At 46.2% G+C, this 25,992-nt stretch overlaps 1 protein-coding gene across 2 annotated transcripts in view; it reads left to right on the forward strand.

The window, feature by feature from the left end:
• The window catches only part of LOC135530903 (fumarate hydratase, mitochondrial-like), a 53,652-nt gene that overhangs the window by 19,168 nt on the left and 8,492 nt on the right, over positions 1–25,992 (forward strand). For both annotated transcript variants that reach the window (XM_064959074.1, XM_064959075.1), the window contains 5 exons: positions 5,242–5,418; positions 7,278–7,460; positions 8,418–8,583; positions 9,026–9,229; positions 23,502–23,629. In XM_064959074.1, coding sequence (XP_064815146.1) covers positions 5,242–5,418; positions 7,278–7,460; positions 8,418–8,583; positions 9,026–9,229; positions 23,502–23,629 — 858 coding nt within the window. The remainder of the gene's footprint in view (positions 1–5,241; positions 5,419–7,277; positions 7,461–8,417; positions 8,584–9,025; positions 9,230–23,501; positions 23,630–25,992) is intronic.

Raw genomic sequence — 25,992 nt, forward strand, 5'->3', positions numbered from 1 at the left:
ACAGATTAGACAGGTCAGCCTGGGTACCTGTCTACTAACACAGATTAGACAGATCAGCCTGGGTACCTGTCTACTAACACAGATTAGACAGATCAGCCTGGGTACCTGTCTAGTTCTAACAGAGATTAGACAGATCAGCCTGGGTACCTGTCTAGTTCTAACACAGATTAGACAGATCAGCCTGGGTACCTGTCTACTAACACAGATTAGACAGATCAGCCTGGGTACCTGTCTAGTTCTGACACAGATTAGACAGATCAGCCTGGGTACCTGTCTACTAACACAGATTAGACAGATCAGCCTGGGTACCTGTCTACTAACACAGATTAGACAGATCAGCCTGGGTACCAGTCTAATAACACAGATTAGACAGATCAGCCTGGGTACCTGTCTACTAACACAGATTAGACAGATCAGCCTGGGTACCTGTCTAGTTCTAACACAGATTAGACAGATCAGGCCGGGTACCAGTCTAGTTCTAACACAGATTAGACAGATCAGCCTGGGTACCTGTCTACTAACACAGATTAGACAGATCAGCCTGGGTACCTGTCTAGTTCTAACACAGATTAGACAGATCAGCCTGGGTACCTGTCTACTAACACAGATTAGACAGATCAGCCTGGGTACCTGTCTACTAACACAGATTAGACAGATCAGCCTGGGTACCTGTCTAGTTCTGACACAGATTAGACAGATCAGCCTGGGTACCTGTCTACTAACACAGATTAGACAGATCAGCCTGGGTACCTGTCTAGTTCTAACACAGATTAGACAGATCAGCCTGGGTACCTGTCTACTAACACAGATTAGACAGATCAGCCTGGGTACCTGTCTACTAACACAGATTAGACAGATCAGCCTGGGTACCTGTCTAGTTCTCACACAGATTAGACAGATCAGCCTGGGTACCAGTCTAGTTCTAACACAGATTAGACAGATCAGCCTGGGTACCAGTCTAGTTCTAACACAGATTAGACAGATCAGCCTGGGTACCTGTCTAGTTCTCACACAGATTAGACAGATCAGCCTGGGTACCAGTCTAGTTCTAACACAGATTAGACAGATCAGCCTGGGTACCTGTCTAGTTCTAACACAGATTAGACAGATCAGCCTGGGTACCTGTCTACTAACACAGATTAGACAGATCAGCCTGGGTACCTGTCTACTAACACAGATTAGACAGATCAGCCTGGGTACCTGTCTACTAACACAGATTAGACAGATCAGCCTGGGTACCTGTCTAGTTCTAACACAGATTAGACAGATCAGCCTGGGTACCTGTCTAGTTCTAACACAGATTAGACAGATCAGCCTGGGTACCTGTCTAGTTCTAACACAGATTAGACAGATCAGCCTGGGTACCTGTCTAGTTCTAACACAGATTAGACAGATCAGCCTGGGTACCTGTCTAGTTCTAACACAGATTAGACAGATCAGCCTGGGTACCTGTCTAGTTCTAACAGAGATTAGACAGATCAGCCTGGGTACCTGTCTACTAACACAGATTAGACAGATCAGCCTGGGTACCTGTCTACTAACACAGATTAGACAGATCAGCCTGGGTACCTGTCTAGTTCTAACACAGATTAGACAGATCAGCCTGGGTACCTGTCTAGTTCTAACACAGATTAGACAGATCAGCCTGGGTACCTGTCTACTAACACAGATTAGACAGATCAGCCTGGGTACCAGTCTACTAACACAGATTAGACAGATCGGCCTGGGTACCTGTCTAGTTCTAACACAGATTAGACAGATCAGCCTGGGTACCTGTCTACTAACACAGATTAGACAGATCGGCCTGGGTACCAGTCTACTAACACAGATTAGACAGATCAGCCTGGGTACCTGTCTAGTTCTAACACAGATTAGACAGATCAGCCTGGGTACCTGTCTAGTTCTAACACAGATTAGACAGATCAACCTGGGTACCTGTCTACTAACACAGATTAGACAGATCAGCCTGGGTACCTGTCTACTAACACAGATTAGACAGATCAGCCTGGGTACCTGTCTAGTTCTAACACAGATTAGACAGATCAACCTGGGTACCTGTCTACTAACACAGATTAGACAGATCAGCCTGGGTACCTGTCTACTAACACAGATTAGACAGATCAGCCTGGGTACCTGTCTAGTTCTAACACAGATTAGACAGATCAGCCTGGGTACCTGTCTACTAACACAGATTAGACAGATCAGCCTGGGTACCTGTCTACTAACACAGATTAGACAGATCAGCCTGGGTACCTGTCTACTAACACAGATTAGACAGATCAGCCTGGGTACCAGTCTACTAACACAGATTAGACAGATCAACCTGGGTACCTGTCTAGTTCTAACACAGATTAGACAGATCGGCCTGGGTACCTGTCTAGTTCTAACACAGATTAGACAGATCAGCCTGGGTACCTGTCTAGTTCTAACACAGATTAGACAGATCAGCCTGGGTACCTGTCTACTAACACAGATTAGACAGATCAGCCTGGGTACCTGTCTAGTTCTAACACAGATTAGACAGATCAGCCTGGGTACCTGTCTAGTTCTAACACAGATTAGACAGATCAGCCTGGGTACCTGTCTACTAACACAGATTAGACAGATCAGCCTGGGTCTGTAATGTAACATTGGACCAGACTAAGGCATGATGGCCTCCCTGGCCTGATGTTCCTTGGACCAGACTAAGGCATGTTGGCCTCCCTGGTCTGATGTCCATGTTCCTTGGACCAGACTAAGGCATGTTGGCCTCCCTGGTCTGATGTTCCTTGGACCAGGCTAAGGCATGTTGGCCTCCCTGGTCTGATGTCCATGTTCCTTGGACCAGACTAAGGCATGTTGGCCTCCCTGGTCTGATGTTCCTTGGACCAGGCTAAGGCATGTTGGCCTCCCTGGTCTGATGTCCTGTGTGGCTCAGTCGGTAGAGCATGGCGCTTGCAACGCCAAGCGTCGTGGGTTCGATTCCCGCTGGGACCACCCATATGTAAAAGTAGTGGCCCCAGCCGACTTGTAAGTCGCTTTGGACAAAAGCGTCTGCCAAATGGGATATATTATTATTTATTATTATGTTCCTTGGACCAGGCTAAGGCATGTTGGCCTCCCTGGTCTGATGTCCATGTTCCTTGGACCAGACTAAGGCATGTTGGCCTCCCTGGTCTGATGTTCCTTGGACCAGACTAAGGCATGTTGGCCTCCCTGGTCTGATGTTCCTTGGACCAGACTAAGGCATGTTGGCCTCCCTGGTCTGATGTCCATGTTCCTTGGACCAGACTAAGGCATGTTGGCCTCCCTGGTCTGATGTCCATGTTCCTTGGACCAGACTAAGGCATGTTGGCCTCCCTGGTCTGATGTCCATGTTCCTTGGACCAGACTAAGGCATGTTGGCCTCCCTGGTCTGATGTTCCTTGGACCAGGCTAAGGCATGTTGGCCTCCCTGGTCTGATGTTCCTTGGACCAGACTAAGGCATGTTGGCCTCCCTGGTCTGATGTCCATGTTGGCCTCTCTGGTCTGATGTCCATGTTGACCTCTCTGGTCTGATGTCCATGTTGACCTCTCTGGTCTGATGTCCATGTTGACCTCCCTGGTCTGATGTCCATGTTGACCCCTCTGGTGTGATGTCCATGTTGACCTCCCTGGTCTGATGTTCCTTGGACCAGACTAAGGCATGTTGGCCTCCCTGGTCTGATGTTCCTTGGACCAGACTAAGGCATATTGGCCTCCCTGGTCTGATGTTCCTTGGACCAGACTAAGGCATGTTGGCCTCCCTGGTCTGATGTTCCTTGGACCAGACTAAGGCATGTTGGCCTCCCTGGTCTGATGTTCCTTGGACCAGACTAAGGCATGTTGGCCTCCTGGTCTGATGTTCCTTGGACCAGACTAAGGCATGTTGGCCTCCCTGGTCTGATGTTCCTTGGACCAGGCTAAGGCATGTTGGCCTCCCTGGTCTGATGTTCATGTTCCTTGGACCAGACTAAGGCATGTTGGCCTCCCTGGTCTGATGTTCCTTGGACCAGACTAAGGCATGTTGGCCTCCCTGGTCTGATGTTCCTTGGACCAGACTAAGGCATGATGGCCTCCCTGGTCTGATGTCCATGTTCCTTGGGCCAGACTAAGGCATGTTGGCCTCCCTGGTCTGATGTCCATGTTCCTTGGGCCAGACTAAGGCATGTTGGCCTCCCTGGTCTGATGTTCCTTGGACCAGACTAAGGCATGTTGGCCTCCCTGGTCTGATGTTCCTTGGACCAGACTAAGGCATGATGGCCTCCCTGGTCTGATGTTCCTTGGACCAGACTAAGGCATGTTGGCCTCCCTGGTCTGATGTTCCTTGGACCAGACTAAGGCATGATGGCCTCCCTGGTCTGATGTTCCTTGGACCAGACTAAGGCATGTTGGCCTCCCTGGTCTGATGTTCCTTGGACCAGACTAAGGCATGATGGCCTCCCTGGTCTGATGTTCCTTGGACCAGACTAAGGCATGTTGGCCTCCCTGGTCTGATGTTCCTTGGACCAGACTAAGGCATGATGGCCTCCCTGGTCTGATGTTCCTTGGACCAGACTAAGGCATGATGGCCTCCCTGGTCTGATGTTCCTTGGACCAGACTAAGGCATGTTGGCCTCCCTGGTCTGATGTTCCTTGGACCAGACTAAGGCATGTTGGCCTCCCTGGTCTGATGTTCCTTGGACCAGACTAAGGCATGTTGGCCTCCATGGTCTGATGTTCCTTGGACCAGACTAAGGCATGTTGACCCCTCTGGTCTGATGTCCATGTTGACCTCTCTGGTCTGATGTCCATGTTGACCTCTCTGGTCTGATGTCCATGTTGACCTCTCTGGTCTGATGTCCATGTTGACCTCTCTGGTCTGATGTCCATGTTGGCCTCTCTGGTCTGATGTCCATGTTGACCTCTCTGGTCTGATGTCCATGTTGACCTCTCTGGTCTGATGTCCATGTTGACCTCTCTGGTCTGATGTCCATGTTGACCTCTCTGGTCTGATGTCCATGTTGGCCTCTCTGGTCTGATGTCCATGTTGGCCTCTCTGGTCTGATGTCCATGTTGACCTCTCTGGTCTGATGTCCATGTTGACCCCTCTGGTCTGATGTCCATGTTGACCCCTCTGGTCTGATGTCCATGTTGACCCCTCTGGTCTGATGTCCATGTTGACCCCTCTGGTCTGATGTCCATGTTGGCCTCTCTGGTCTGATGTCCATGTTGACCTCTCTGGTCTGATGTCCATGTTCCAGGTGGCAGCTGGTAAGCTGGATGACCATTTTCCTCTGGTGGTGTGGCAGACCGGGTCAGGAACTCAGTCCAACATGAACGTCAACGAGGTGATCAGCAACAGGGCCATCGAGATCCTCGGAGGGAAGCTGGGGAGCAAGGACCCTGTTCACCCCAACGACCACGTCAACAAAAGCCAGGTGGGCTAACCATTCAGAAACGCTTTCTCATTTCATAATAAATGTTGAAGAAGGAAATACTGTTTTTCACCCAGATAGAAGTAGCTAGTTTTATTTGGACCCTCAGGAGGGTAACAGACTGTAGCGTTTGCCCCCAGAAGGGTAACAGACTGTAGCGTTTGCCCTCAGAAGGGTAACAGACTGTAGCGTTTGCCCCCAGAAGGGTAACAGACTGTAGCGTTTGCCCTCAGGAGGGTAACGGACTGTAACGTTTGCCCTCAGGAGGGTAACGGACTGTAGCGTTTGCCCTCAGGAGGGTAACAGACTGTAGCGTTTGCCCTCAGAAGGGTAACAGACTGTAGCGTTTGCCCTCAGGAGGGTAACAGACTGTAGCGTTTGCCCTCAGGAGGGTAACGGACTGTAGCGTTTGCCCTCAGAAGGGTAACAGACTGTAGCGTTTGCCCTCAGAAGGGTAACGGACTGTAGCGTTTGCCCTCAGGAGGGTAACGGACTGTAGCGTTTGCCCTCAGAAGGGTAACGGACTGTAGCGTTTGCCCTCAGGAGGGTAACGGACTGTAGCGTTTGCCCTCAGGAGGGTAACGGACGGCAGCGTTTGCCCTCAGGAGGGTAACAGACTGTAGCGTTTGCCCTCAGGAGGGTAACAGACTGTAGCGTTTGCCCTCAGGAGGGTAACAGACTGTAGCGTTTGCCCTCAGGAGGGTAACAGACTGTAGCGTTTGCCCTCAGGAGGGTAACAGACTGTAGCGTTTGCCCTCAGGAGGGTAACAGACTGTAGCGTTTGCCCTCAGGAGGGTAACAGACTGTAGCGTTTGCCCTATAAAGGGTAACGGACTGTAGCGTTTGCCCTCAGAAGGGTAACGGACTGTAGCGTTTGCCCTCAGAAGGGTAACAGACTGTAGCGTTTGCCCTCAGGAGGGTAACAGACTGTAGCGTTTGCCCCCAGGAGGGTAACAGACTGTAGCGTTTGCCCTATAAAGGGTAACGGACTGTAGCGTTTGCCCTCAGAAGGGTAACGGACTGTAGCGTTTGCCCTCGGGAGGGTAACAGACTGTAGCGTTTGCCCTCAGGAGGGTAACAGACTGTAGCGTTTGCCCTCAGGAGGGTAACAGACTGTAGCGTTGCCCTCAGGAGGGTAACGGACTGTAGCGTTTGCCCTCAGGAGGGTAACAGACTGTAGCGTTTGCCCTCAGGAGGGTAACAGACTGTAGCGTTTGCCCTCAGGAGGGTAACGGACTGTAGCGTTTGCACTCAGGAGGGTAACAGACTGTAGCGTTTGCCCTCAGAAGGGTAACGGACTGTAGCGTTTGCCCTCAGAAGGGTAACAGACTGTAGCGTTTGCCCTCAGAAGGGTAACAGACTGTAGCGTTTGCCCTCAGGAGGGTAACAGACTGTAGCGTTTGCCCTCAGGAGGGTAACGGACTGTAGCGTTTGCCCTCAGGAGGGTAACGGACGGCAGCGTTTGCCCTCAGGAGGGTAACAGACTGTAGCGTTTGCCCTCAGGAGGGTAACGGACTGTAGCGTTTGCCCTCAGGAGGGTAACGGACGGCAGCGTTTGCCCTCAGGAGGGTAACGGACTGTAGCGTTTGCCCTCAGAAGGGTAACGGACGGCAGCGTTTGCCCTCAGGAGGGTAACAGACTGTAGCGTTTGCCCTCAGAAGGGTAACGGACGGCAGCGTTTGCCCTCAGGAGGGTAACGGACGGCAGCGTTTGCAGCATTTAGTTGATAGTTTTTATTCATGGCTATCTGAAAAGCTCAGGCAAAGAGTTAGTTTGTTATTTAATCGGTATTTAATGTAGATAGTTGGGTCTTTCAGAGTATTAGAATGGACCTGTAGTTCACCTCTTGTCTGCTCTCTCAGAGCTCCAACGATACGTTCCCCACAGCCATGCACATCGCAGCAGCCACAGAGGTCCACGAGGTTCTGCTGCCCGGGCTACAACACCTCCACGACGCCCTGCACGCCAAGGCTGTGGAGTTTAAAGACATCATCAAGATCGGACGCACACACACTCAGGACGCTGTGCCGTTGTCTCTGGGACAGGTACAGTACACACACACACACACACACACACACACACACACACACAGGACGCTGTGCCGTTGTCTCTGGGACAGGTACAGTACGCACACACACACACACACACACAGGACGCTGTGCCGTTGTCTCTGGGACAGGTACAGTACACACACACACACACACACACAGGACGCTGTGCCGTTGTCTCTGGGACAGGTACAGTACACACACACACACACACACACACACGGGACGCTGTGCCGTTGTCTCTGGGACAGGTACGGGACGCTGTGCCGTTGTCTCTGGGACAGGTACGGGACGCTGTGCCGTTGTCTCTGGGACAGGTACGGGACGCTGTGCCGTTGTCTCTGGGACAGGTACGGGACGCTGTGCCGTTGTCTCTGGGACAGGTACAGTACACACACACTCAGAAGGGCATTCCCTTGCCGTTGCCTCTTGAGGAAGTTGCAGGGAATACGAATAACTGTTGATGGTTTATGATAAACTTGGACAAATTTAATTAATTTCAATACATTTATTTCCAAACGTGAGACACATTTTGATAGAAGAAACCAAAGTAACAAAAATATTGTAACGACCTGTTTTTCGTGTTGTATTGGAAAAGTGCAGATGTTTCGGTGTACTGTACGTGCAACACTAGTGTGATAATATGCTAGTCTGCTAGATGTGCCAATGAGCCATTTAAAATGCATTTCTACCAGCCGACCAACGGTCCCAATGAGCCATTTAAAATGCATTTCTACCAGCCGACCAACGGTCCCAATGAGCCATTTAAAATGTATTTCTACCAGCCGACCAACGGTCCCAATGAGCCATTTAAAATGCATTTCTACCAGTCGACCAACGGTCCCAATGAGCCATTTAAAATGCATTTCTACCAGCCGACCAACTGTCCCAATGAGCCATTTAAAATGCATTTCTACCAGCCGACCAACGGTCCTGTTTCTCTTGGTTTTACAGGAGTTCGGTGGGTATGTGCAGCAGGTAAAGTACAGTATTGAGCGAGTGAAGACGGCCATGCCCAGAATATATGAGCTGGCAGCAGGAGGTACCGCCGTGGGCACGGGCCTCAACACGCGCATCGGCTTCGCTGAGAAAGTAGCAGCTACTGTCGCCTCTCTCACAGGTACAGGAGGGTACACACACACACACACACACACACACATTTCATAATGGTTATCATAGTCATGTCTGGTCCACGTTTTCTCACAACTGGTGTCCCCCAGGGCTCTACACTAGGTCCTCTTTAATGTATCACTACTGGTGTCCCCCAGGGCTCTGCACTAGGTCCTCTATAATGTATCACTACTGGTGTCCCCCAGGGCTCTGCACGAGGTCCTCTATAATGTATCACTACTGGTGTCCCCCACAGCTCTGCACTAGGTCCTCTCCTGTTTTTGCTGTACACCAAGTCCCTTGGTTCTGTCAGAGGGTTTGCATTGTGGTGTAATGGCTACAGTTTACCCTCCCAGCTGTTATCATAAGTCAGACATTACATACTCTGTCAACCTTGAATTGTTTCTGTTTTTATCAAGACCTGTCTACATGATGTCACATCCTGTCTCCAGGTCTGCCGTTCGTGACGGCTCCCAACAAATTTGAGGCTCTGGCGGCCCACGATGCTCTGGTGGAGCTGAGTGGAGCGTTGAACACGGTGGCCGTCAGTATGATGAAGATCGCCAATGATATCCGCTTCCTGGGGTCCGGGCCCCGCTCTGGCCTGGGAGAACTCAGTCTGCCTGAGAACGAGCCTGGGAGCAGCATCATGCCCGGTGAGTTTCCGTAGTCTGGTGTTCACCATTGTTGTCAAGCATAACACGATATAGTTCACTGTCAAATCAAATTCGATTGGTTACATACACGTGTTTAGCAGATGTTATTGCGAGTGAAGCGAAAAGCTTGTTTTTCTAGATCCGACAATGCCGATAATATCTAACATGTAATCAAACAATTTCACAACAACTACCCAATACACACAAATCTTAGTAAAGGAATGGAATTAAGAATATATAAATATATGGATGAGCAATGTCAGAGCAGCATGGACTAAGATACAGTAGAATAGAATACAGTATATACATATGAGATGAGAAATGCATAGACTAAGATACAGTAGAATAGAATACAGTATATACATATGAGATGAGTAATACATAGACTAAGATACAGTAGAATAGAATACAGTATATACATATGGACGAGTAATACATAGACTAAGATACAGTAGAATAGAATACAGTATATACATATGAGATGAGTAATACATAGACTAAGATACAGTAGAATAGAATACAGTATATACATATGAGATGAGTAATACATAGACTAAGATACAGTAGAATAGAATACAGTATATACATATGAGATGAGTAATACATAGACTAAGATACAGTAGAATAGAATACAGTATATACGTATGAGATGAGTAATACATAGACTAAGATACAGTAGAATAGAATACAGTATATACATTTGAGATGAGTAATGCAGGATATGTAAACATTATTAAGGAGACATTATTAAAGTAGGAAAGGAGTGAAAGATCACAGAAAGAGTGAACAGTATTTGGACATGCCATAGAACACTTGGGTTCTATCTGTCCCAGTGGTCTGGCATGAGCTGTGGAACAGAGCTACATGACCCCACCTAACTCCCAGCTGTTATAACAGAGCTACATGACCCCACCTAACTCCCAGCTGTTATAACAGAGCTACATGACCCCACCTAACTCCCAGCTGTTATAACAGAGCTACATGACCCCACCTAACTCCCAGCTGTTATAGCAGAGCTACATGACCCCACCTAACTCCCAGCTGTTATAACAGAGCTACATGACCCCACCTAACTCCCAGCTGTTATAACAGAGCTACATGACCCCACCTAACTCCCAGCTGTCTGAGCAGAGCTACATGACCCCACCTAACTCCCAGCTGTTATAGCAGAGCTACATGACCCCACCTAACTCCCAGCTGTTATAGCAGAGCTACATGACCCCACCTAACTCCCAGCTGTTATAACAGAGCTACATGACCCCACCTAACTCCCAGCTGTTATAACAGAGCTACATGACCCCACCTAACTCCCAGCTGTCTGGACAGAGCTACATGACCCCACCTAACTCCCAGCTGTCTGGACAGAGCTACATGACCCCACCTAACTCCCAGCTGTTATAACAGAGCTACATGACCCCACCTAACTCCCAGCTGTTATAACAGAGCTACATGACCCCACCTAACTCCCAGCTGTTATAGCAGAGCTACATGACCCCACCTAACTCCCAGCTGTTATAACAGAGCTACATGACCCCACCTAACTCCCAGCTGTTATAACAGAGCTACATGACCCCACCTAACTCCCAGCTGTTATAACAGAGCTACATGACCCCACCTAACTCCCAGCTGTTATAACAGAGCTACATGACCCCACCTAACTCCCAGCTGTCTGAGCAGAGCTACATGACCCCACCTAACTCCCAGCTGTTATAGCAGAGCTACATGACCCCACCTAACTCCCAGCTGTTATAGCAGAGCTACATGACCCCACCTAACTCCCAGCTGTTATAACAGAGCTACATGACCCCACCTAACTCCCAGCTGTCTGGACAGAGCTACATGACCCCACCTAACTCCCAGCTGTTATAACAGAGCTACATGACCCCACCTAACTCCCAGCTGTTATAACAGAGCTACATGACCCCACCTAACTCCCAGCTGTTATAGCAGAGCTACATGACCCCACCTAACTCCCAGCTGTTATAACAGAGCTACATGACCCCACCTAACTCCCAGCAGTCTGGACAGAGCTACATGACCCCACCTAACTCCCAGCTGTTATAGCAGAGCTACATGACCTCACCTAACTCCCAGCTGTTATAACAGAGCTACATGACCCCACCTAACTCCCAGCTGTTATAACAGAGCTACATGACCCCACCTAACTCCCAGCTGTCTGGACAGAGCTACATGACCCCACCTAACTCCCAGCTGTCTGGACAGAGCTACATGACCCCACCTAACTCCCAGCTGTTATAACAGAGCTACATGACCCCACCTAACTCCCAGCTGTTATAACAGAGCTACATGACCCCACCTAACTCCCAGCTGTTATAGCAGAGCTACATGATCCCACCTAACTCCCAGCTGTTATAACAGAGCTACGTGACCCCACCTAACTCCCAGCTGTTATAACAGAGCTACATGACCCCACCTAACTCCCAGCTGTTATAACAGAGCTATATGACCCCACCTAACTCCCAGCTGTTATAACAGAGCTACATGACCCCACCTAACTCCCAGCTGTTATAGCAGAGCTACATGACCCCACCTAACTCCCAGCTGTTATAGCAGAGCTACATGACCCCACCTAACTCCCAGCTGTTATAACAGAGCTACATGACCCCACTTAACTCCCAGCTGTTATAACAGAGCTACATGACCCCACCTAACTCCCAGCTGTCTGAACAGAGCTACATGACCCCACCTAACTCCCAGCTGTCTGAACAGAGCTACATGACCCCACCTAACTCCCAGCTGTTATAACAGAGCTACATGACCCCACCTAACTCCCAGCTGTCTGAACAGAGCTACATGACCCCACCTAACTCCCAGCTGTTATAACAGAGCTACATGACCCCACCTAACTCCCAGCTGTCTGAACAGAGCTACATGACCCCACCTAACTCCCAGCTGTTATAACAGAGCTACATGACCCCACCTAACTCCCAGCTGTCTGGACAGAGCTCCATGACCCCACCTACCTCCCAGCTGTTATAACAGAGCTACATGACCCCACCTAACTCCCAGCTGTCTGAACAGAGCTACATGACCCCACCTAACTCCCAGCTGTCTGGACAGAGCTACATGACCCCACCTAACTCCCAGCTGTTATAACAGAGCTACATGACCCCACCTAACTCCCAGCTGTTATAACAGAGCTACATGACCCCACCTAACTCCCAGCTGTTATAACAGAGCTACATGACCCCACCTAACTCCCAGCTGTTATAACAGAGCTACATGACCCCAACTAACTCCCAGCTGTTATAACAGAGCTACATGACCCCACCTAACTCCCAGCTGTTATAACAGAGCTACATGACCCCACCTAACTCCCAGCTGTCTGAACAGAGCTACATGACCCCACCTAACTCCCAGCTGTTATAACAGAGCTACATGACCCCACCTAACTCCCAGCTGTTATAACAGAGCTACATGACCCCACCTAACTCCCAGCTGTTATAGCAGAGCTACATGACCCCACCTAACTCCCAGCTGTTATAACAGAGCTACATGACCCCACCTAACTCCCAGCTGTTATAACAGAGCTACATGACCCCACCTAACTCCCAGCTGTTATAGCAGAGCTACATGACCCCACCTAAATCCCAGCTGTTATAACAGAGCTACATGACCCCACCTAACTCCCAGCTGTTATAACAGAGCTACATGACCCCACCTAACTCCCAGCTGTTATAAGAGCTACATGACCCCACCTAACTCCCAGCTGTTATAACAGAGCTACATGACCCCACCTAACTCCCAGCTGTTATAACAGAGCTACATGACCCCACCTAACTCCCAGCTGTTATAACAGAGCTACATGACCCCACCTAACTCCCAGCTGTTATAACAGAGCTACATGACACCACCTAACTCCCAGCTGTCTGAACAGAGCTACATGACCCCACCTAACTCCCAGCTGTTATAACAGAGCTACATGACCCCACCTAACTCCCAGCTGTTATAGCAGAGCTACATGACCCCACCTAACTCCCAGCTGTTATAACAGAGCTACATGACCCCACCTAACTCCCAGCTGTCTGAACAGAGCTACATGACCCCACCTAACTCCCAGCTGTTATAACAGAGCTACATGACCCCACCTAACTCCCAGCTGTTATAACAGAGCTACATGACCCCACCTAACTCCCAGCTGTTATAACAGAGCTACATGACCCCACCTAACTCCCAGCTGTTATAACAGAGCTACATGACCCCACCTAACTCCCAGCTGTTATAACAGAGCTACATGACCCCACCTAACTCCCAGCTGTTATAACAGAGCTACATGACCCCACCTAACTCCCAGCTGTTATAACAGAGCTACATGACCCCACCTAACTCCCAGCTGTTATAACAGAGCTACATGACCCCACCTAACTCCCAGCTGTTATAACAGAGCTACATGACCCCACCTAACTCCCAGCTGTTATAACAGAGCTACATGACCCCACCTAACTCCCAGCTGTTATAACAGAGCTACATGACCCCACCTAACTCCCAGCTGTTATAACAGAGCTACATGACCCCACCTAACTCCCAGCTGTTATAACAGAGCTACATGACCCCACCTAACTCCCAGCTGTTATAACAGAGCTACATGACCCCACCTAACTCCCAGCTGTTATAACAGAGCTACATGACCCCACCTAACTCCCAGCTGTTATAACAGAGCTACATGACCCCACCTAACTCCCAGCTGTTATAACAGAGCTACATGACCCCACCTACCTCCCAGCTGTTATAACAGAGCTACATGACCCCACCTAACTCCCAGCTGTTATAGCAGAGCTACGTGACCCCACCTAACTCCCAGCTGTTATAACAGAGCTACATGACCCCACCTAACTCCCAGCTGTTATAACAGAGCTACATGACCCCACCTAACTCCCAGCTGTTATAACAGAGCTACATGACCCCACCTAACTCCCAGCTGTCAGAAATCATCCACGCCACATCTAGGGTGGGTCAGGTTTCAAGATGTATTTTTGTCCAGGCCTTTACTTCCTCCTCCTTGACCTCTCCTTTAGTCAGACAGCCTCTCTAGCTACCCACAACCTGTCTTTAGTCAGACAGCCTCTCTAGCTACCCACAACCTGTCTTTAGTCAGACAGCCCCTCTAGCTACCCACAACCTGTCCTTAGTCAGACAGCCCCTCTAGCTACCCACAACCTGCCTTTAGTCAGACAGCCCCTCTAGCTACCCACAACCTGTCTTTAGTCAGACAGCCCCTCTGGCTACCCACAACCTGTCCTTAGTCAGACAGCCTCTCTAGCTACCCACAACCTGCCTTTAGTCAGACAGCCCCTCTGGCTACCCACAACCTGCCTTTAGTCAGACAGCCGCTCTAGCTACCCACAATCTGCCTTTAGTCAGACAGCCCCTCTGGCTACCCACAACCTGTCCTTAGTCAGACAGCCTCTCTAGCTACCCACAACCTGTCTTTAGTCAGACAGCCCCTCTGGCTACCCACAACCTGCCTTTAGTCAGACAGCCTCTCTAGCTACCCACAACCTGCCTTTAGTCAGACAGCCCCTCTGGCTACCCACAACCTGTCTTTAGTCAGACAGCCCCTCTGGCTACCCACAACCTGTCTTTAGTCAGACAGCCTCTCTAGCTACCCACAACCTGTCCTTAGTCAGACAGCCCCTCTAGCTACCCACAACCTGTCTTTAGTCAGACAGCCTCTCTAGCTACCCACAACCTGTCTTTAGTCAGACAGCCTCTCTAGCTACCCACAACCTGCCTTTAGTCAGACAGCCTCTCTAGCTACCCACAACCTGTCTTTAGTCAGACAGCCTCTCTAGCTACCCACAACCTGTCCTTAGTCAGACAGCCCCTCTAGCTACCCACAACCTGTCTTTAGTCAGACAGCCTCTCTAGCTACCCACAACCTGTCTTTAGTCAGACAGCCTCTCTAGCTACCCACAACCTGTCCTTAGTCAGACAGCCTCTCTAGCTACCCACAACCTGTCTTTAGTCAGACAGCAGCACAATAACATGTTGACAAATACTTCTGGAGGATTTCAAAGGGTCAGGATCCTACACTGATGGACTGATTACAGAACAGTTTCCTCTGAAGGCCTTGACATGACATGAAGGGATCGTACTCATGGACTGATTACAGAACAGTTTCCTCTGAAGGCCTTGACATGACATGTAGGGATCGTACTGATGGACTGATTACAGAACAGTTTCCTCTGAAGGCCTTGACATGACATGTAGGGATCGTACTGATGGACTGATTACAGAACAGTTTCCTCTGAAGGCCTTGACATGACATGTAGGGATCGTACTGATGGACTGATTACAGAACAGTTTCCTCTGAAGGCCTTGACATGACATGTAGGGATCGTACTGATGGACTGATTACAGAACAGTTTCCTCTGAAGGCCTTGACATGACATGTAGGGATCGTACTGATGGACTGATTACAGAACAGTTTCCTCTGAAGGCCTTGACATTCAGGAGAGCCTTGAAAGTGGTGCTGTCCAGTGTTTACCCTCCTCTCAGAAGTCGTGTTGTTGACCTCTGTTCAGCTGTGTTGTTGCAGGATTTCAACAGGTTGTGATTGGAGCTCGTGTAACGTTACAGCCCTACCTTGGACTGGGTCTAGTTTATTTGCACAAGTAGAACAGTTTGTAACAGTAAAAAACAACAACAGTATGTCCGGGGGAAAAAGAGCTGAAGGGGGTCGTTGGCTGTGGGGTCTTAACCACTATGAGTTTAACCATGGGGTCTTAACCACTATGAGTTTAACCATGGGGTCTTAACCACTATGAGTTTAACCATGGGGTCTTAACCACTATGAGTTTAACCATGGGGTCTTAACCACTATGAGTTTAACCATGGGGTCTTAACCACTATGAGTTTAACCATGGGGTCTTAACCACTATGAGTTTAACCATGGGGTCTTAACCACTATGAGTTTAACCATGGGGTCTTAACCACTATGAGTTTAACCATGGGGTCTTAACCACTATGAGTTTAACCATGGGGTCTTAACCACTATGAGTTTAACCATGGGGTCTTAACCACTATGAGTTTTAACCATGGGGTCTTAACCACTATGAGTTTAACCATGGGGTCTTAACCACTATGAGTTTAACCATGGGGTCTTAACCACTATGAGTTTAACCATGGGGTCTTAACCACTATGAGTTTAACCATGGGGTCTTAACCACTATGAGTTTAACCATGGGGTTTTAACCACTATGAGTTTAACCAGGGGGTCTTAACCACTATGAGTTTAACCATGGGATCTTAACCACTATGAGTTTAACCATGGGATCTTAACCACTATGAGTTTAACCATGGGGTCTTAACCACTATGAGTTTAACCATGGGGTCTTAACCACTATGAGTTTAACCATGGGGTCTTAACCACTATGAGTTTAACCATGGGGTTTTAACCACTATGAGTTTAACCAGGGGGTCTTAACCACTATGAGTTTAACCATGGGGGAGTTTAACCATGGGGTCTTAACCACTATGAGTTTAACCATGGGGTCTTAACCACTATGAGTTTAACCATGGGGTCTTAACCACTATGAGTTTAACCATGGGGTCTTAACCACTATGAGTTTAACCATAGGGTCTTAACCACTATGAGTTTTAACCATGGGGTCTTAACCACTATGAGTTTTAACCATGGGGTCTTAACCACTATGAGTTTAACCATGGGGTCTTAACCACTATGAGTTTAACCATGGGGTCTTAACCACTATGAGTTTAACCATGGGGTCTTAACCACTATGAGTTTAACCATGGGGTCTTAACCACTATGAGTTTAACCATGGGGTCTTAACCACTATGAGTTTAACCATGGGGTTTTAACCACTATGAGTTTAACCATGGGGTCTTAACCACTATGAGTTTAACCATGGGGTCTTAACCACTATGAGTTTAACCATGGGGTTTTAACCACTATGAGTTTAACCATGGGGTCTTAACCACTATGAGTTTAACCATGGGGTCTTAACCACTATGAGTTTAACCATGGGGTCTTAACCACTATGAGTTTAACCATGGGGTCTTAACCACTATGAGTTTAACCACTATGAGTTTAACCATGGGGTCTTAACCACTATGAGTTTAACCATGGGGTCTTAACCACTATGAGTTTTAACCATGGGGTCTTAACCACTATGAGTTTAACCATGGGGTCTTAACCACTATGAGTTTAACCACTATGAGTTTAACCATGGGGTCTTAACCACTATGAGTTTAACCATGGGGTCTTAACCACTATGAGTTTAACCATGGGGTCTTAACCACTATGAGTTTAACCATGGGGTCTTAACCACTATGAGTTTAACCATGGGGTCTTAACCACTATGAGTTTAACCATGGGGTCTTAACCACTATGAGTTTAACCATGGGGTCTTAACCACTATGAGTTTAACCATGGGGTCTTAACCACTATGAGTTTAACCATGGGGTCTTAACCACTATGAGTTTAACCATGGGGTCTTAACCACTATGAGTTTAACCATGGGGTCTTAACCACTATGAGTTTAACCATGGGGTCTTAACCACTATGAGTTTTAACCATGGGGTCTTAACCACTATGAGTTTAACCATGGGGTCTTAACCACTATGAGTTTAACCATGGGGTCTTAACCACTATGAGTTTAACCATGGGGTCTTAACCACTATGAGTTTAACCATGGGGTCTTAACCACTATGAGTTTTAACCATGGGGTCTTAACCACTATGAGTTTAACCACTATGAGTTTAACCATGGGGTCTTAACCACTATGAGTTTAACCATGGGGTCTTAACCACTATGACCACTTAACCACTGAGTTTAACCATGGGGTCTTAACCACTATGAGTTTAACCATGGAGTTTTAACCACTATGAGTTTTAACCATGGGGTCTTAACAAATATGAGTTTAACCATGGGGTCTTAACAAATATGAGTTTAACCATGGGGTTTTAACCACTATGAGTTTAACCATGGGGTCTTAACAAATATGAGTTTAACCATGGGGTCTTAACCACTATGAGTTTAACCATGGGGTCTTAACCACTATGAGTTTAACCATGGGGTCTTAACCACTATGAGTTTAACCATGGGGTCTTAACCACTATGAGTTTAACCATGGGGTCTTAACCACTATGAGTTTAACCATGGGGTCTTAACCACTATGAGTTTTAACCATGGGGTCTTAACCACTCTGAGTTTAACCATGGGGTCTTAACCACTATAAGTTTAACCATGGGGTCTTAACCACTATAAGTTTAACCATGGGGTCTTAACCACTATGAGTTTAACCATGGGGTCTTAACCACTATGAGTTTAACCATGGGGTCTTAACCACTATGAGTTTAACCATGGGGTCTTAACCACTATGAGTTTAACCATGGGGTCTTAACCACTATGAGTTTAACCATGGGGTCTTAACCACTATGAGTTTAACCATGGGGTCTTAACCACTATGAGTTTTAACCACTATGAGTTTAACCACTATGAGTTTAACCATGGGGTCTTAACTACTATGAGTTCTAACCATGGGGTCTTAACCACTATGAGTTTAACCACTATGAGTTTAACAATGGGGTCTTAACCACTATGAGTTTAACCATGGGGTCTTAACCACTATGAGTTTAACCATGGGGTCTTAACCACTATGAGTTTTAACCATGGGGTCTTAACCACTATGAGTTTAACCACTATGAGTTTAACAATGGGGTCTTAACCACTATGAGTTTAACCATGGGGTCTTAACCACTATGAGTTTAACCACTATGAGTTTAACCATGGGGTCTTAACCACTATGAGTTTAACCATGGGGTCTTAACCACTATGAGTTTAACCATGGGGTCTTAACCACTATGAGTTCTAACCATGGGGTCTTAACCACTATGAGTTTAACCACTATGAGTTTAACAATGGGGTCTTAACCACTATGAGTTTAACCATGGGGTCTTAACCACTATGAGTTTAACCATGGGGTCTTAACCACTATGAGTTTTAACCATGGGGTCTTAACCACTATGAGTTTAACCACTATGAGTTTAACAATGGGGTCTTAACCACTATGAGTTTAACCATGGGGTCTTAACCACTATGAGTTTAACCACTATGAGTTTAACCATGGGGTCTTAACCACTATGAGTTTAACCATGGGGTCTTAACCACTATGAGTTTAACCATGGGGTCTTAACCACTATGAGTTTTAACCATGGGGTCTTAACCACTATGACCACTTAACCAATATGAGTTTAACCATGGGGTCTTAACCACTATGAGTTTAACCATGGAGTTTTAACCACTATGAGTTTTAACCATGTGGTCTTAACAAATATGAGTTTAACCATGGGGTCTTAACAAATATGAGTTTAACCATGGGGTTTTAACCACTATGAGTTTAACCATGGGGTCTTAACAAATATGAGTTTAACCATGGGGTCTTAACCACTATGAGTTTAACCATGGGGTCTTAACCACTATGAGTTTAACCATGGGGTCTTAACCACTATGAGTTTAACCATGGGGTCTTAACCACTATGAGTTTAACCATGGGGTCTTAACCACTATGAGTTTAACCATGGGGTCTTAACCACTATGAGTTTTAACCATGGGGTCTTAACCACTATGAGTTTAACCATGGGGTCTTAACCACTATAAGTTTAACCATGGGGTCTTAACCACTATGAGTTTAACCATGGGGTCTTAACCACTATGAGTTTAACCATGGGGTCTTAACCACTATGAGTTTAACCATGGGGTCTTAACCACTATGAGTTTTAACCACTATGAGTTTAACCATGGGGTCTTAACCACTATGAGTTTAACCATGGGGTCTTAACCACTATGAGTTTAACCATGGGGTCTTAACCACTATGAGTTTAACCATGGGGTCTTAACCACTATGAGTTTAACCACTATGAGTTTAACCATGGGGTCTTAACCACTATGAGTTTAACCATGGGGTCTTAACCACTATGAGTTTAACCATGGGGTCTTAACCACTATGAGTTTAACCATGGGGTCTTAACCACTATGAGTTTAACCATGGGGTCTTAACCACTATGAGTTTAACCATGGGGTCTTAACCACTATGAGTTTAACCATGGAGTTTTAACCACTATGAGTTTAACCATGGAGTTTTAACCACTATGAGTCTTAACCACTATGAGTTTAACCATGGGGTCTTAACCACTATGAGTTTAACCACTATGAGTTTAACCATGGGGTCTTAACCACTATGAGTTTTAACCACTATGAGTTTAACCACAATGAGTTTAACCATGGGGTTCTTAACTACTATGAGTTTTAACCATGGGGGTTTAACCACTATGAGTTTAACAATGGGGTCTTAACCACTATGAGTTTAACCATGGGGTCTTAACCACTATGAGTTTAACCATGGAGTTTTAACCACTATGAGTCTTAACCACTATGAGTTTAACCATGGGGTCTTAACCACTATGAGTTTAACCACTATGAGTTTAACCATGGGGTCTTAACCACTATGAGTTTAACCACTATGAGTTTAACCATGGGGTCTTAACCACTATGAGTTTTAACCATGGGGTCTTAACCACTATGAGTTTAACCATGGGGTCTTTACCACTATGAGTTTAACCATGGGGTCTTAACCACTATGAGTTTTAACCATGGGGTCTTAACCACTATGAGTTTAACCATGGGGTCTTAACCACTATGAGTTTTAACCACTATGAGTTTAACCACTATGAGTTTAACCATGGGGTCTTAACTACTATGAGTTCTAACCATGGGGTCTTAACCACTATGAGTTTAACCACTATGAGTTTAACAATGGGGTCTTAACCACTATGAGTTTAACCATGGGGTCTTAACCACTATGAGTTTAACCACTATGAGTTTAACCATGGGGTCTTAACCACTATGAGTTTAACCATGGGGTCTTAACCACTATGAGTTTAACCATGGGGTCTTAACCACTATGAGTTTTAACCATGGGGTCTTAACCACTATGAGTTTAACCACTATGAGTTTAACCATGGGGTCTTAACCACTATGAGTTTAACCATGGGGTCTTAACCACTATGACCACTTAACCACTGAGTTTAACCATGGGGTCTTAACCACTATGAGTTTAACCATGGAGTTTTAACCACTGTGAGTTTTAACCATGGGGTCTTAACAAATATGAGTTTAACCATGGGGTCTTAACAAATATGAGTTTAACCATAGGGTTTTAACCACTATGAGTTTAACCATGGGGTCTTAACAAATATGAGTTTAACCATGGGGTCTTAACCACTATGAGTTTAACCATGGGGTCTTAACCACTATGAGTTTAACCATGGGGTCTTAACCACTATGAGTTTAACCATGGGGTCTTAACCACTATGAGTTTAACCATGGGGTCTTAACCACTATGAGTTTAACCATGGGGTCTTAACCACTATGAGTTTTAACCATGGGGTCTTAACCACTATGAGTTTAACCATGGGGTCTTAACCACTATAAGTTTAACCATGGGGTCTTAACCACTATGAGTTTAACCATGGGGTCTTAACCACTATGAGTTTAACCATGGGGTCTTAACCACTATGAGTTTAACCATGGGGTCTTAACCACTATGAGTTTTAACCACTATGAGTTTAACCATGGGGTCTTAACCACTATGAGTTTAACCATGGGGTCTTAACCACTATGAGTTTAACCATGGGGTCTTAACCACTATGAGTTTAACCATGGGGTCTTAACCACTATGAGTTTAACCACTATGAGTTTAACCATGGGGTCTTAACCACTATGAGTTTAACCATGGGGTCTTAACCACTATGAGTTTAACCATGGGGTCTTAACCACTATGAGTTTAACCATGGGGTCTTAACCACTATGAGTTTAACCATGGGGTCTTAACCACTATGAGTTTAACCATGGGGTCTTAACCACTATGAGTTTAACCATGGAGTTTTAACCACTATGAGTTTAACCATGGAGTTTTAACCACTATGAGTCTTAACCACTATGAGTTTAACCATGGGGTCTTAACCACTATGAGTTTAACCACTATGAGTTTAACCATGGGGTCTTAACCACTATGAGTTTAACCACTATGAGTTTAACCATGGGGTCTTAACCACTATGAGTTTTAACCATGGGGTCTTAACCACTATGAGTTTAACCATGGGGTCTTAACCACTATGAGTTTAACCATGGGGTCTTAACCACTATGAGTTTTAACCATGGGGTCTTAACCACTATGAGTTTAACCATGGGGTCTTAACCACTATGAGTTTTAACCACTATGAGTTTAACCACAATGAGTTTAACCATGGGGTTCTTAACTACTATGAGTTTTAACCATGGGGTCTTAACCACTATGAGTTTAACCACTATGAGTTTAACAATGGGGTCTTAACCACTATGAGTTTAACCATGGGGTCTTAACCACTATGAGTTTAACCATGGGGTCTTAACCACTATGAGTTTTAACCATGGGGTCTTAACCACTATGAGTTTAACCACTATGAGTTTAACAATGGGGTCTTAACCACTATGAGTTTAACCATGGGGTCTTAACCACTATGAGTTTAACCATGGGGTCTTAACCACTATGAGTTTAACCATGGGGTCTTAACCACTATGAGTTTTAACCACTATGAGTTTAACCATGGGGTCTTAACCACTATGAGTTTAACCACGGAGTCTTAACCACTATGAGTTTTAACCATGGGGTCTTAACCACTATGAGTTTAACCATGGGGTCTTAACCACTATAAGTTTAACCACTATGAGTTTAACCATGGGGTCTTAACCACTATGAGTTTTAACCACTGAGTTTTAACCACTGAGTTTTAACCACTATGAGTTTTAACCACTATGAGTTTTAACCACTATGAGTTTTAACCACTATGAGTTTTAACCACTATGAGTTTTAACCACTATGAGTTTAACCATGGAGTTTTAACTAATATGGGTTTGACCCAATATATGTGTTTTAACCAATATGTATTTTAACTAATATGTGTTTTAACTAATATGGGTTTGACCCACAGGGTTTTAACTAATATGGGTTTGACTCACAGGGTTTTAACCAATATGTGTTTTAACCAATATGTATTTTAACTAATATCTGTTTTAACTAATATGGGTTGACCCACAGGGTTTTAACTAATATGTGTTTTAACTAATATGGGTTGACCCACAGGGTTCTAACTAATATGTGTTTTAACTAATATGGGTTTGACCCACAGGGTTTTAACTAATATGGGTTTGACCCACAGGGTTTTAACTGTGTGTATGTATATCTTCCAGGGAAAGTTAACCCCACCCAGTGTGAGGCCATGACCATGGTAGCAGCCCAGGTTATGGGAAACAACGTGGCTGTGACCATCGGAGGCAGCAACGGACACTTTGAGCTTAACGTCTTCAAGCCAATGATGGTAAGAACTGATATTACCATGGACTAAGACAATGCTAATAGGCCAGTTTCACCGTGGACTGAGACGATGCTAATAGGCCAGTTTCACCGTGGACTGAGACGATGCTAATAGGCCAGTTTCACCGTGGACTGAGACGATGCTAATAGGCCAGTTTCACAGTGGACTAACACTATGCTAATAGGCCAGTTTCACTGTGGACTAAGACTATGCTAATAGGCCAGTTTCACCGTGGACTAACACTATGCTAATAGGCCAGTTTCACCGTGGACTAAGACAATGCTAATAGGCCAGTTTCACAGTGGACTGACACGATACTAATAGGCCAGTTTCACTGTGGACTGAGACCATGCTTTGTATTTATTATGGATCCCCATTAGTTCCTGCCAAGGCAGCAGCTACTCTTCCTGGGGTTTATTATGGATCCCCATTAGTTCCTGCCAAGGCAGCAGCTACTCTTCCTGGGGTTTATTATGGATCCCCATTAGTTCCTGCCAAGGCAGCAGCTACTCTTCCTGGGGTTTATTATGGATCCCCATTAGTTCCTGCCAAGGCAGCAGCTACTCTTCCTGGGGTTTATTATGGATCCCCATTAGTTCCTGCCATGGCAGCAGCTACTCTTCCTGGGGTTTATTATGGATCCCCATTAGTTCCTGCCAAGGCAGCAGCTACTCTTCCTGGGGTTTATTATGGATCCCCATTTAGATCCTGCCGAGGCAGTAGCTACTCTTCCTGGGGTTTGTTATGGACCCCCATTAGTTCCTGCCAAGGCAGCAGCTACTCTTCCTGGGGTTTATTATGGATCCCCATTAGTTCCTGCCAAGGCAGCAGCTACTCTTCCTGGGGTTTATTATGGATCCCCATTAGTTCCTGCCATGGCAGCAGCTACTCTTCCTGGGGTTTATTATGGATCCCCATTAGTTCCTGCCAAGGCAGCAGCTACTCTTCCTGGGGTCCGTCATGTTTAAGGCAGTTTATACAAATTTAAAAACATTACATTACGTCCACAGATTTCACAGCACACTGTGTGCCCTCAGGCCCCTCCTCCACCACTACCACATACAGTGCCTTGCGAAAGTATTCGGCCCCCTTGAACTTTGCGACCTTTTGCCACATTTCAGGCTTCAAACATAAAGATATAAAACTGTATTTTTTTGTGAAGAATCAATAACAAGTGGGACACAATCATGAAGTGGAACGACATTTATTGGATATTTAAAACTTTTTTAACAAATCAAAAACTGAAAAATTGGGCGTGCAAAATTATTCAGCCCCTTTACTTTCAGTGCAGCAAACTCTCTCCAGAAGTTCAGTGAGGATCTCTGAATGATCCAATGTTGACCTAAATGACTAATGATGATAAATACAATCCACCTGTGTGTAATCAAGTCTCCGTATAAATGCACCTGCACTGTGATAGTCTCAGAGGTCCGTTAAAAGCGCAGAGAGCATCATGAAGAACAAGGAACACACCAGGCAGGTCCGAGATACTGTTGTGAAGAAGTTTAAAGCCGGATTTGGATACAAAAAGATTTCCCAAGCTTTAAACATCCCAAGGAGCACTGTGCAAGCAATAATATTGAAAAGGAAGGAGTTTCAGTCCACTGCAAATCTACCAAGACCTGGCCGTCCCTCTAAACTTTCAGCTCATACAAGGAGAAGACAGATCAGAGATGCAGCCAAGAGATCATGCAACCCATGATCACTCTGGATGAACTGCAGAGATCTACAGCTGAGGTGGGAGACTCTGTCCATAGGACAACAATCAGTCGTATATTGCACAAATCTGGCCTTTATGGAAGAGTGGCAAGAAGAAAGCCATTTCTTAAAGATATCCATAAAAAGTGTTGTTTAAAGTTTTGCCACAAGCCACCTGGGAGACACACCAAACATGTAGAAGAAGGTGCTCTGGTCAGATGAAACCAAAATTGAACTTTTTGGCAACAATGCAAAACGTTATGTTTGGCGTAAAAGCAACAAAGCTCCTCACCCTGACCACACCATCCCCACTGTCAAACATGGTGGTGGCAGCATCATGATTTGGGCCTGCTTTTCTTCAGCAGGGACAGGGAAGATGGTTAAAATTGATGGGAAGATGGATGGAGCCAAATACAGGACCATTCTGGAAGAAAACCTGATGGAGTCTGCAAAAGACCTGAGACTGGGACGGAGATTTGTCTTCCAACAAGACAATGATCCAAAACATAAAGCAACATCTACAATGGAATGGTTCAAAAATAAACATATCCAGGTGTTAGAATGGCCAAGTCAAAGTCCAGACCTGAATCCAATCGAGAATCTGTGGAAAGAACTGAAAACTGCTGTTCACAAACGCTCTCCATCCAACCTCACTGAGCTCGAGCTGT

The sequence above is a fragment of the Oncorhynchus masou genome, unplaced genomic scaffold (genome assembly GCF_036934945.1).
Source record: "Oncorhynchus masou masou isolate Uvic2021 unplaced genomic scaffold, UVic_Omas_1.1 unplaced_scaffold_1455, whole genome shotgun sequence".
NCBI classification, from domain to species: Eukaryota; Metazoa; Chordata; class Actinopteri; order Salmoniformes; family Salmonidae; genus Oncorhynchus; species Oncorhynchus masou.